General features: G+C 36.6%; 1 protein-coding gene across 1 annotated transcript in view; it reads left to right on the forward strand.

The window, feature by feature from the left end:
• KLHL32 (kelch like family member 32) overlaps positions 1-13,780 on the forward strand; it is a gene marked incomplete at both ends in the record, with an annotated part of 91,493 nt that overhangs the window by 17,974 nt on the left and 59,739 nt on the right. Inside the window, 2 exons of the mRNA XM_080341137.1 lie at positions 1,228-1,335; positions 11,041-11,139. Of these exons, the coding sequence (XP_080197263.1) occupies positions 1,228-1,335; positions 11,041-11,139 (207 nt within the window). The remainder of the gene's footprint in view (positions 1-1,227; positions 1,336-11,040; positions 11,140-13,780) is intronic.

A 13,780-nucleotide genomic window follows, 5' to 3' on the forward strand; every position in this document is an offset into this window, starting at 1 on the left:
TGTTGACTGCCTCACCTTCTGCAGGTATGAGCTGGAGTAGAGACAGAAGTAGCAGAGGATATGTTCATAAGAAGTGCTTCTTTACTGGAGTTCTCCAAGGTGAAGTTCATAGCCTACATAAAGGCATTAACAGTTTGGCAGAAAACCTACTGGGACTAAGTTTAGATTCTCTCTAGCAATGACAGATGGTAGATGTGTTCACTTTATTTGTTCACAGTTTACAGTCTGAAGACTGTGAGTGGTATATTTTGTTAAAAAATATGTGGGAGAGTGACAAAGATAAAGGTTATTTTTTCTGGAAGAGCATAGGAGTGGAGAATGGCACTGATAAGAAGAGGGAAGCAGTGGTAAGAAGGGGTTTTGCAGCGGGAGGGCAGGCTGGGAGGGAAGAGTGAGGGGCAAAGACAGGAGTCGAAGTTTAATGGATGGGAAGAAATAGATTCCTGCAAGGATTTGGAGTCTGAGTAGGGTTGCTTCAATGAAGGAAGGCAATGAAGATGGATGTTCTGAAAGGTAAGACTGGATGAAAGGGTCAGTTGCTCTCCTCAATGTTATTTTCAGAGAAGTTCTGTAGCACTTTGCCAATCTTCAGTTTAGGTTTTATGATCTGAGAAACTAGGGCAATAACAAGGGCAGGTTGTAAATTTAGATAACTGCATCTCTATCCTTGTTCTTCATTCAATAACTTGAGTATTACCTTGTTCACATTCTGGTCAGGGGTGCTTATTTGGAAAGGACTGGTTATAAAAGCTGCTGTACTAACTGCCCCCTTTTCTCATGCAAGTAATTGTGTATGGCTTATTGTTCCTTTCTATATAAAATGATAATATACTTAAGTATTATCTCTAATAGTCTTCATGTAGGGTTTTGTTTTTCCAGAGTCCAGTTTTTTATCTCTTTTTATTGAATGCTGATTTATTATGTGACTGTTCCCATTTAATTACTTAGTTAGGAAGTGTGTGTATGTATATGTTCCAAAGGGATTTGTTTCAGTTTTTCTAGAATAAGGTTTTATATTTCTTTATTGATGAAAGGACTCAGCTGCAAGATTGATTGTTATGGGGTTAGTACTGAAAACTTGGTATAGTTCACAAGTGTATTGCGACTTAAAATTTTTATCCAAGGGAAAGCAAAGGCTAGCGAAGGTGGGAAAATCAATCCTGTTCTTCCTTGACCTTCACGGATGGTTGTTTCTAATGGTTAATAACATGTATTTTCTTTCCATAGGCAATGTTTAGTCTCTGCATGGTTGAAAGTGAAGCCGATGAGGTGAATTTGCATGGTGTCACAAGCCTTGGTTTAAAACAAGCTCTGGACTTTGCGTATACTGGACAGGTACTGTACAGCTCTTCAAGTTAAGAGACACAAATGAAAGCAAACTTCAGTAAAAACTGAAGATGACCTTTGCAGAGGTAATAGAAATTATTTTTCTTGTGCAATGCCCAGTACAAGGTCTTTTGATTAAATAGATCTTACTCTGAATACACTTGTTGCGTGATGTGTGGTGGTTTTTTTTTTTTCTGTAGAGGGACTGTCTAATTTTCACATTGTTTATGTGCATAGTTACTAGGTAGTGAACCATGTAGGGAGTCATATGCCCCTTTTATGGTGGCCTGACTGTTCATAAAAACTTAATGTGAGTTGATTCTGCATGTTAAATTGAATGTAAAGAAAGGCAAAATTCCCGATGTGTTTTCCTATAAAACATATTATAAACTCTACTGTATTTGACAAACTATATAACTGAGTGGAAAATTAGTCTCTTACTCTCTGGACAGATGCAGTCCAAGCATCTTTGTAAATCCTTACAGATACTGTACATTTTTATTGTAACACTTTTTATGATAGCAGGTTATGTATCATGTTACGTTACTTCAGAAAATGCAGAGTGATGCTGCTCTTCCCTCCCCCACATCATCTCCTCCTCCTGAAAAAAAGAAAAAAGACTCATATCTGTGGACTGCATGGTTGGAGAGTGTTGCTCTATATCTCTGTTCAGAGGTCATGGATAGTGAGCTCAGAACTTCTAAATACTCATCTATTTGTGCTTTGGATTCAAAAATTCTAGATAACCAGACTATTTCTGGAAATATTGTTACAACAATTGAGTTAATTAATATATATTTGTGTATTAGTTGATTTAGAAAATAAAAGTTTAAATTCCTTTTATGTTATTATGGAAGAGTTTTTGGGTTGTACAAATTTAAGGTATCTGTTTCCATATTGTGAACTGAGCATGTGGCCTTAATTTTTTTCAAAGGGAATTTAATAAAAATAAGGAAAGGCTTTTTTTTTTTTTTTTTTTTACCTGTTCTAAAGGAGCTATTTTTGTCACCAGCCCACACAACAGTTACACTTTAGCATTGGCCTTGGATTAGCACTTGAAATTTCTTTGTGTTATTATGGAAAACATAACTTATTCAAAGATTTCTTTGATATAAATAAGAGGCAGAGATGCCATGCTATATTACTGAATTGACTGAAGATCTCATTACACGGCTTGTCATCAATATACTTTTTGTTTTTCTTCAGCTGAAAGTTTTCATATATAAAAATGAATGTTTCCTGTGCTGTGGAGCACCTGTATAAATGGAAATAGTTTGACACTTTAGGTTGATTATTCTGAAAATAGAACTCTTGGTTGCTAAATAGAAATATCCAAAAGATACTTTCCAAAGCCAATTTTGAGAAGATAGCTTGTAACTGACTTGTATGTGAGCCATCCTATCTGCTGTGAATAGAGGTACAGCCCCTATCTTTCCGTGAAATCCGAAGTCTAATAAAGCTGTGTAAAATATGTTTAGGACCCTGAAAAGGTGGATTTGTGTTTGGGTTTTTCCTTTGTAAGCCAACAATCCGCCTCATCTTGCTTCCAGGATAGTATTCTCACCTCCTTAGTAAATAATATGTGCCTTCTATCCTTGATCTTTTAGAGACTTTAGAGTCTTGCATTTGAATAAATGAATGGTCTTCTTGAGTTAAATACAGATGTGCGTGTACGTACAGGGCAAAATTTGCACACTGTCCTGTCTATCAGATACACAGAATGCTACTTTGAAGCACACAGAAATGAGAAGGATACTCTAGGAGTTCTCTTAAGATGCCTTTGAAGCATAACTCAGTGATATGTGTGTCTGAGAATTAGCAGCATCGAGTTTTCCTTTTGTCCTCGAAATTCTCTTCTGGCACTGCATTTCCATGTATTGAGCATTGCTTGTGTACTGACTCAGGCTGGCAGAATCTGGTTGAGCAGTTCAAGGTAGTGAGTGGGAGTAATCCACAAAGACTGTTAATAAATAACTGGATTACTGTGTGCTTACATCAGAGAGAGTTCTGAAGACAGTCTTGTCTTTAGTTTGGGTCTGTGAACTTTCTGATTTTAACAAACAAACAATGATTCCATATAATTCTATGAGAATATCTCTTAGTAACCCGAAACTCATTCATGCCAATTACAATCTTACATTGCTCTGAAAATGTAGATATCAAGATAGTAGCTGATGTGCCTCTTAAAAGTGAAAGCCATGAATTTTTTTTTTTTAACATATTTAGCCAAAATGTTAGTCCAAAAAATTTCTGTTTCTTTAGCTAATGCTGTGGAATAGACAAAAACTTAGGGACAGTACTGAGGTATCCATGTATAAAGAGTTTAGTTTCAACTTTCTTTTCTTTAATATTTTGCTAAACTTAATTTGAAGTGTAGTAACTCAAACGTAACTTTCTGTGTAAAATAATATGTTGGAGACATCTGGTGGAAGTATTTAATACTACACGATGGCAATATTTTCCTGCAGTTTTTGAAAGTTATCAAAATTAAGAAATTTAATTTTTAGCATGACATTGCAATCTGCAGTGAAACTATCATCCCTGCATCTTTTTTCTTAATTTGAAATACAGCTGTGGACTTAAAATACCAACTTTATATTCCTTTCTACTTAGGCAGACAGTGCCTTATTGTAATTACTGCAGAAATTATTTCACTTTTAAGAGAAAATTGATTGTCTGACAGAATAAAAGTAAAACTCATGTTAAATATAATAATTCCAACTGAATTTATCCATTCATATGATCTCTTCTCATCATGAAGAAATGTTGGTATAGAAACTAACAAAAAAAATAGCAGCAGAATTTGGTTTTGTTCTATGCATGTAGGCTCTCAGTAATTCTCTAATAATGTATAAGTTCTGTCACACATCATTACAAGAAAAAGTGCTTTTGATCAGAAGAAAACGTTCAGGCTTTTGAGAAGTTTCAGTACTTAGAAGTACTTACAAGAGCCTTATAAGTGTGTGTGTGTGTATGTGTGTGTGTGTGTATATATATATGTAAAAAGTGCCATGAGGGTCTTCATTTCAGATGAGGCTTTTGCATTCCTCATCAAATATAGGTCCAGCAAACTACATCATTTGTTGATCTTGTACACATATATAAAATTGGAACTGCCTGGCAGGCACTGTGGCATAATTTAAAAAAAAAGAATTGTACAAGAGCACTGGGTTTAATTTGCAGTGGAAGATTGTGATCCTAATTCAACAAAAATACAAATACACAACTGGACTGCTATGTATATTTAAATGCTTTGCTGACGTGGATCTTTCTTCTTTCTAATTATGTTCTATCATATGTCTTTTGTCTATAGTAATAGAAATACTTTGCATTTAAATAGAATTTTGTTTGAGGACCTCACAACACATTACAAAAGCAAGTAATCGCTGTCCTTACTTTGTTGCATCATAAACAGGAAGTTATTTGGGGGGAAAATAACTTTTCCAAAGACCATACAGCAAACCAGCAGCTTTAAGTAAGCCTTAATATCAAGTTCTCCTAACCAAGTCCTGTTTTCCTAACTGGTGGTGTCTCTTTTCTTTTTGTAAACCATAATATTTTATTTTTGTGTTAATAGAAATTGAGTTGTCTTCTTGAAGTTGTAAAATGATTCTGAATTACCAGAGCTGAAAAGAAAGAATCAGAGAGGCAGCCCTAATATGAGAGGTCCTTTATGTTTAGCTCCTCCAAAAGTGAATTTTGGAGGAAGCTGTCCTGTGGTATCATCTTAGCCCAAGATTAACAGAGCCTTACACTCTGCCTGCAGAAAGAATGTTGAAACATTTCCTTTTCTTGAAAGCTGCATAGAAAGTTGCATTTTAATGATTTTTAAAGACTTTAAACTTTTTCTGTTTCTTAGCATATTTAACAATTTTTCTTTCACAAAATGCTAATGTAGTGGCAATCTTTAATAAAGGGGTTAGTATATTATTCTGGTTGCGAATCTATAACTTCATGATATTTTTAGATATCTTGTTATTTATATTTCATGTGCCTGGGTTGCTCTCAATATTACTTTAATGCCTTATCAATGTGAGTCTTATTTAACTACTGCCTTTATTTACTAACTCTATCTTGTATTCAGTTAGTTTAAAAACTGTAGTCCTATAACAGCAATTACCACTTTACCAAACGGGTTTTATGAACTGATAGGAGAACCATCTGGTGATTTTTCAAATTCATGCACAGGAATCTATCATTAGTTAAAGTGTTATCTTACAGCTCCTTTGTGAAATAGTTATTTGTCTTTTTTTGATCAAACACTTCAGCACTTTTTTTGATCAAACATTTTCTTTAAAGAAAAAATCCAAACATGTGATTGAAATGTCGTCTTAGATAGTAAAGAAACAATAGAAATAAATATTTTTAAGTACAACTATTTCTCCTGATAATTGCTTTGATTTCTTTATAGAATCTTGGTTTTAATCTCTCCTCAGCCCGTCGTCCCTCCCCCCTTGTTTGGTGACAATTTTTCTAGTGATCAACCAGTATTTAATCTGCCATTTTCATTTCAGACAGGGAGCAGATAGCTCTCAATATCTTAGCACTTCTTATTCTGTTAAACCTTTCTAGCTCACTTGCAGACGAGGTATACTGCAAAGCTGTATTGTGATGGTTGATTTTCTTGGCTAAGCGACGTCTTGCGCCCTGCACGTGACAGTTCCACTGGTTGTCTTTTGATTAAAATGAGTCATATGGTTTGGTTAAACTTTCTGGTGTCCCTAACAAAAGTTACTTCAACCATCCTTGTTCTTTTCTACCAGTGACAACATGCCAAGGTCCTGCAAAACTGATTAGAGCAGGACTATGTCTTACTGTAAATACTTAACATAGTATTTCAATACAGTTTCAAAGCCAAAAAAATCAATTTGAAGCTTAGTTTTGGACACTTCCTTTTTTACTTTTATGAGGATAATCTTGTTTCTCTGCCTAGCACTAGGTTACAGCCACCAGTTGTTAGGTTCACAGTTCAGCTACAGATTGCCCAGAAGGCTTAGAATAATGCAGAGCTGAATTAACTCAGTATATGCAGTTTATTGCAGAGAAAGTTAAATGTTTAATGTTATTTGCTCTTGATAGGTATCAAGCTATGGACAAGACAGCTTTCATAGAACTGAAAGTAATCAAAGTAATGAAACATCTTCCCAAAATATAGTGAATTTACTTTGAGTCTTACTTATAATATTGATATTTACTCGTTTACTTATAATAGTGGTACTTACTTCATAATGGTGTATGAAGCTATATCAGGGAAAGTTCAGACTGGACATTAGGAAAAAGCTTTTCACTTAGAGGATGGTCGGTCACCAGAACAGGCTTCTCAGAGAAGTGGTCACAGCATCCAACCTGTCGGAGTTCAAGGAGTGTCTGGACAATGCTCTTAGTCATATGGTTTAGGTGTAGGTAGTCCTGCGAGGAGCAGGTATTTGGACTCAATAATCCTTATAGGTGCCTTCCAACTGGAGATTTATATATAGTGCATTTAACACAGATTTTAATTTAGTTTTCTGGAAAAAAATTAACAGCATATGAGAGAAATTCTGGTCATGATTCCTTCTGGCATTGGCTAATGAGACATCTGGGTTTTCTAACAAGTACTGTCAAATATCACATGCCTGGGCCTTGGGCAGTTGTCTGCAGGGAAATAGAAAGTTCTTTCCCCTCCTCACACTTTTTTGAATCAGTACTTCTCAACGTGCAAGGAGCTTAGGATTTAACTGAAGTGCGAATGAACAGGCAGGCAGGCAGAAGTGCTAACTGGTTGTGAGTGAAATGCAGTCTAAATTGCTCTGAAAGAAATCTTACTTTTTGATTGTTTTGAAGAACACAGAATGGTCTCCAGAGAGGAAAAGCAAGTGGTACTTTTGTTAGATGCCTGTCTTGTTTGAAATGCTGATCACTAAAAATGGAGTCAAGAAGGAGTTTTCTTTTGCACCAGACAGGCAGGAATCTTAAGACTCTTTTTTCTTCTTCTTTTCTTTGTTAAATTCCATATGGTTTACTTTCTAGAATTGTCTGAGATGACATTACCTATTTCCTTACTGTTACAGAATAATGCTGTTTTATTTTCAATGTGAATCATGTCACTGCCTCACTTATTCTATGGCCCCACAAGCAGCTGTATGGAAATGAGAAGGAAATACAGGGGTATAAATGAGTAGCTGAAATGAAGGTGATTGAAGTGCATCCTCAATCTCTCCATTGTTGTCTAGGAACACATTTTAGCCTCCTTGGGCCTGAAGTTGCCTGAAAGTGCCTGGATGAAACATAATGGCTGGCAATATTCAGGTGATAAATTGAAAGATGTTATTTTCTTTCTGGATGTAAACCTCATGAGGCTCCATAGAGGTGATAGTTAATCTGCACCTGCATCTATGATCATGTGGCTGATTATAGCATTCCATTTTCTGCCTCAGGATTGTGTTTCAGAAGCTCTGGTTTAATTTATGAAAGTTTCTAGTTCTTGCATTTGCAGAGCAGCTTTCCTCAATATATCAAAAAAGTGTCAATGGTGATGCATTTCCATAGAGATTTAAGCTGTATGTTTAAGAACTGTGGATCTAAGAAGTTGCGTAATCCGCCTTTCTGGATCTTGTGAACTCAGCATTCTCTTGCAAAGAAACACCAAATTTTTGCATCTTTTCTATCCCCCACAAGGGGGAGTGAACTGAATTTAGAGTGTGCTTTCTGAAGGGTTTGTGGGATGATGGAGGCTGCCTTGAAAAACAAGATTCCTGTTTGCAAACACAATCATCGCAGGTGAGGAGGAAGAGAACTTGACAAAGGAGACTGATTTGAAAACAAGCTGTATATCAGACCTGGTGGCTTGGGAAAGTAAGTTACTCAGGCTGTCGGCAAGATCTGCCCATTGTATACAGGGAGAAGGTTGTTAAACTGTTTTTTTTGGTGGTAGCATCGTGGGCCAGAGAAAAGTTGAGAGCATAATGAGAATTAAACCTCAGAAATAAGAGTTGAATGGAGGGTTGATTGTAAGATGCAGCCAGGTGCAATATCTGAATTGCATATAACTAATACAAAAATAGCACGGAAACCAGTCTTAAAGTCTCAAGATGGCATGTGTCATACAGAAGCACGTCCTTCACTGGTGAAGATGGCAATGTTTATCTGAAGTTGATGGTTCTAAATCACTCCCGACTTTCTGCCCTGATAATTATGCCTTGTAACCCTTGGGTTGAGGATGAAGTAGGGAAATTGATTAAGCTTTTCTCTTTAGTTTTCACCCTAATAATTTGTGATGAAATTTAAAGGTGTGAATCCCAAGTAGATCTTAGTTTCTCTCTCCTTAATTTTCAAAAAGCATCACTTTGAAGACCTCAGAGCTATTGTTTTGAGGGTTAGGCAGAGGAAATTCACTGTATGTACTTGTGGTGTGCATATGTGCATTTACTGTTAAGATTCAGCTGGATGGCCTATTTAGCATATAAACATCTATGCTGGTAATTAATAAAAATCAAGTAATTGTATTAATGCATAGAGACTAAGAGGTGTGTAATAATTGTCAACTACCTCAGTTTCAGTAGAAGGAAGGCTTGCAATATTTTCTTCCTTCTTATCCTCCTTTTCTTGCGCATTTCCCAGCATGCAGTGTGCTTATGGTGAACATTTAGCATAGGTGAATTAGTGGTTTTGCCTATACCCGAAGGAGTATTGAATAAAAATTCAGTTCAATTTAAGGCAAAGTCTTGGGAAGAGGCAAAATAGACTTTCCTAAGTTATTGTGGGAAACGCAAAGGTGAATGTGTTATCTCAGCAGAATAAATCTTGTATGGTCTAGGAAAGCTATAAGAAATGGGAAAATGTGTAAGAAATATTAGTCTGCCATCTCAAAATGAACTTTTGTTGCTGACTTTGTGCAAATCACCTGTAGGTATCAACCAGTCAGCCTCCTTTCCTCTTGTACTGCTTCTCATCTGATAACGCTACTAGTATTATTTGTAAATGGATTGCTGTAGCTTTAAAATACATTAATATTATCACAGTTAAATATAGTTTGTCTATGTCTACGAGGCAGTAATCTGCTTAGGGTTTCTGTTCTCTTCATATCGTGTCTTTAACAATGCTAAGCTGGTGGCTGGCATTTAGTAAGTAATATGACATCAGTTCAGATGACAACTTCCTCAGTGTAAACGATGTCTGAATAACAAATGCTGCAAGGTCTAAACCAGCTTCTTTTGTCAGTTTGACCTTGAGTTCTCACTTGAAAATATTTAACAGTGCTGCTTATTTTTTTAAATATACCTATTGGAGATATTTTTGTAACTGAAATCCGTTCTAGCTTTCCATTGAACTACGTCTCATCATGCATAGTAATCTCATTAGTACCAGCCAAAAACCTGAATTGTTCTGGGCTTGATTTTCATTTACATTAAGATCTCTAAATGTCTTTCTGGCTAGATAAAGAACTTTTATACAGTATGTACATTACATTCACCTATAACATAGTATGAATATATATAGTGACTTGCACAGGCTTTAAGCATGTCAGACACTGACAGAACTCAATGTAACTGAGTTCTTTATATAAATAACAATAAATCCCCTTCTTTCCTGTTCCTAATATATCCATTAAGTTGGAGATAATTTGTGGTTTTGCTTGAAGAAATGCATACATGTTTGTTTGTTTGTTTTTTAGTTTCCCTCAAAACCAGTTTAACTACACAAGATGCTGATGAGTGTCTTTCCTTTTGTATGCTGTCGTCCTTACTCCACTGCATTTGGGACATACAAATGATGCTGTAAGATAAAACTAAATTGTGTGGGAAGAAGAAAAAGCATCTGAAAAAAAAGCTTTTCTTCCCTGTGGAGCAGTGAGAGACTGACCTCATGTGGTGTGAAACCAGAGTTGCCAGGGGAAATACAAGGATAAGACTCTGAATAAACTGAGTTCTTGGAAAAAATATTTTTTCTCAGGCATTTGTGATTTCTCTTGGATGCTGCACCACTTATATTTAAATAAGTTTGTATAGTTTGTAATGTGATTGCTGATAAGAATTTGACCAGTGTCTATGTTCCCAAAGACTTTCTTGTGTCCTGAAAGGGATTCTCTAACAAGCTGACCCCAAGACAGCAGGCTAGGAGCTCAGGCCCAATTATCCTGGCTGCTGCCTGTGCGTGATTTTGATTGAAATGAGTAGGAGTTTTATGTGAGCAAGTGACAGGATAATCAGTCTTGGTTTCTAAGCCCTTTCTGGCACTTCCCCAGCAGCATGTTCACTCTGTGCCTTCACAGCCTTGCTCTGTAAAATGAAGACAGTGGTTAGGAAAATTATGAAGTGGTACCATGCAGAATGGGAAGGCTGTTCCAATCCTTGAATAATATTAATACTGGAGACTTCTGAATCGATTCCGTTGGCCTGATTCATCAGTGTATATGGAAGCATCCAGGTATACGGATAACAAAAGGAAGTTCTGTTATTTTGAAAAGTTTCCTTTTAAAATAAATAACGTGCATTTCATTTTAAAGGATTTAGGGGGTGATGTGACTTATGGACTCTCACAGGAAAATCTGCTTAAAAATCCTTTGGGCAATTCAGATTAGCTCTGTCCTCATCCTGCAAAGACTTCTCTTTATGCTTAATTTTACTCCTTCTGTTCTTTGTGTTGACTTAAATATCTGAAATAACAAAGGCCTGTAGTATTTTCCAGAATTACTCTGAGTTCTACATGACAAACCTTCCATTTTCTTCTTTACAGATCCTCTTGGAGCCAGGGGTGATACAGGATGTCTTGGCAGCTGGGAGTCATTTGCAGCTGCTGGAACTTCTCAGTTTGTGTTCTCACTATCTCATTCAGGTGAGGTTTTTCTGCCTGATTATCAGCCATTTCTGTTTGGTAAACTTCTGTTTCAAGCCTAATTTCAGTAGGAGAGTATTAGTACAATACCTGGTGTAACCTAAATGGCAAGAAACTAGATCTCAGGAGGCTTGAATTTAGAGTGTAATTTGGGTATCAGTTTGTGGTAGTTGCTTTCTCCTCCTATCCATTATGTCCATTTCAGTTCTGAAAACAAGGATGGTCCACTGATTAGTATCAGCACATGGGAGTTCTTCACTAGAGAATTTGCATTCTCCTGCCTCACTTTACCAAATGTTAAATATTTCCCTATTGTGATCATGAGTATTGTGAAGATTCACAAATGTTTGCGACAGAATAGCAGAATATTGATGTGTTTTCCAAGGTACTTTCACTTCTCACTGAAGGGGCAGGGCTTAGTACCTTATTGTCAACTGGCCTTGTGCCCAGAATGCTGATAATATTATCAGCATTAGTGCTGTCATGATGAGGCAAAAATCTGAATCCAAAAAAGTAATTTTTGTTCTTGGTTTGTATAGGAGATGGCTCACAATGGTAGCAGGAACATATCTTTGATAGATATCAATGAAAAGCCTTATAAAAAAAAATTGCAATAGGAATTCCACAGAACTATTTCCTTTTTGCTATACTTTTTCAGTATTGTTTCTGAAATAGGGTGTATTGACTGTATCTGCACAACAGTTGGGCATGGCAATTCACGGCAGCATAATCCTCTCCATATGCGCTTCCCTTCCAGCAGCATAACTGCCTTTGAAGAGTCTGAGTCTGAGTGTGGCAGCGCACTGAGCAACTGAGTACAGTAGGCATGCAGGATCTTATGTTAAGAGCTTCAGGATGTACTTGCATGCTCTGTGTCTTACGGAGAAAGAGTCTGTATTTTGAGTGTTAGCCTTAGGGAAGCCTTCCAAATGTATGTTCAGACAATAAGGTGGTATTAATATGTGCATTATAAATTGATTAGGAAGTCAAGGGAGCTGGTAGAGTACTGCAATTTGTAACAACTTTGTTTTCAGGAAAGTAAGAAGGAATTTAAGTTTTCTGAGAAAATAGACATGGATTGTAACATGAAAGACGGTTAATTTGAGAAATACGAAATGTGAGATGCTAAATAAGCCACAAAACCATTTGGCCTACTAGTTGTCAGGCAAGCGCAGGAAGGGGTTAATGTAACATGAAAGAACATACAAGTCTAATGTTGATATTCATACAGTGTATTTAATGTCCCCCTAACAAATCATTTGGTGTGAGGATGTCTATACCGCTTACATGCTTTTGTCACATATAGAACTAAAGAGACCATTGGAGCAAAGAAGGTGGGGGAAATATTAAAGCAGGGAAGGAGCTAAGGATTGTAGTGCTGGTGAGGTAGGGACATGAGAGGACGGTAGGAAAGAAGCAGGTATATGCTCAATGTAAGTCCTTGTACTAACATCTTCCATGACTTTTGTTGAGTAGCCTCAGGTATTTGTAGCTCTTTCCTTGGCACTGTCTTAATACTTGCTGATCCTGAGGCTGCTGCAGTGGAAAGTCAACTGTAGAATTAGCAGTACTTTGAATCTGGTCTGTGATGTTCATGGCATAGTCAGCTATTTAGGAACAAACTGCTAATGAATTAAGAACAAATGAACAAACACACCCACGCCCTCAAAAAAAGAAAAAAGAATAAAAACCCCAACAAAACACAACAAAAACAAACAAAACCACAAAAACCACACCCCAAAACAAACAAAAAACCCAAACCCACAAACCAAAGCCAAATCAAACAAAAAAAAAATCCAGCAACAAACAAAAAAAACCCCAAACAAATAAACAAAAAACAAAACCAGCACCCAAACCAAAACAAAAACAAGCCCTGAGTGAACAAACATTGCTGCCAAATTACTCTAATTAACAGACCAGTAAAAATGCTGTGGAGGTGACAGTCAATAGGCAGTTACTCAAATAACGTGAAGGAGTTCTTTGCACTCTGAGTAACTGGAGCTATGTTGGTGTAAAAATGACAAGGGAGTGGGACCCAGTGTACATATGTATAATGGTGGAGGTAGGGAGTTAGGTAGAGTGGATGAAGGGTAGAGGATAAAGAGGAGAATATATGTTGGGAGACAGAGAGTGGTGGTAGTTCTGTAAAGTATTTTTGAATCAGAGTATCATTGTGAGGTTTTGAATCTGCAGGGACATCTATAGAATGACTGTAGCTTACGTCAGGTCGGGCTCTAGAGTGTATTTTACTCTTTTTACAGTATTTATTTACCAGGTTTACCCCAACAAGGCATGTCTGGTGACAGATTTGCAAACTGAATAGATCACAGTAGGAATTTGTCTTGTTTGTTCTGCAAGTTACAGTACATACAAGTAATCAATCTTGAGTAGTTGTGTAAAAGTTTTTAGCAGAGATCAACAAGATGCTCTACATAAAGACTGATATTTTTCAGGGTCCACATTAATTATATCAAATGTCTGTTTATGTTCTAGATAATATTGGATGACCTCAAAAATATCTATTATTTTGGTACTATTTAAAAATAAAATTGAAGTAGCTAAAGAAGGCTTTCTTAAAGCCACTTATGCTTGCTGCAGCTAGGAACTGAGGTGTCTTATCACACCTGACCTCACATGCTAT

Source organism: Nesoenas mayeri (genome assembly GCF_963082525.1).
Source record: "Nesoenas mayeri genome assembly, chromosome: 3".
Lineage (NCBI taxonomy): Eukaryota > Metazoa > Chordata > Aves > Columbiformes > Columbidae > Nesoenas > Nesoenas mayeri.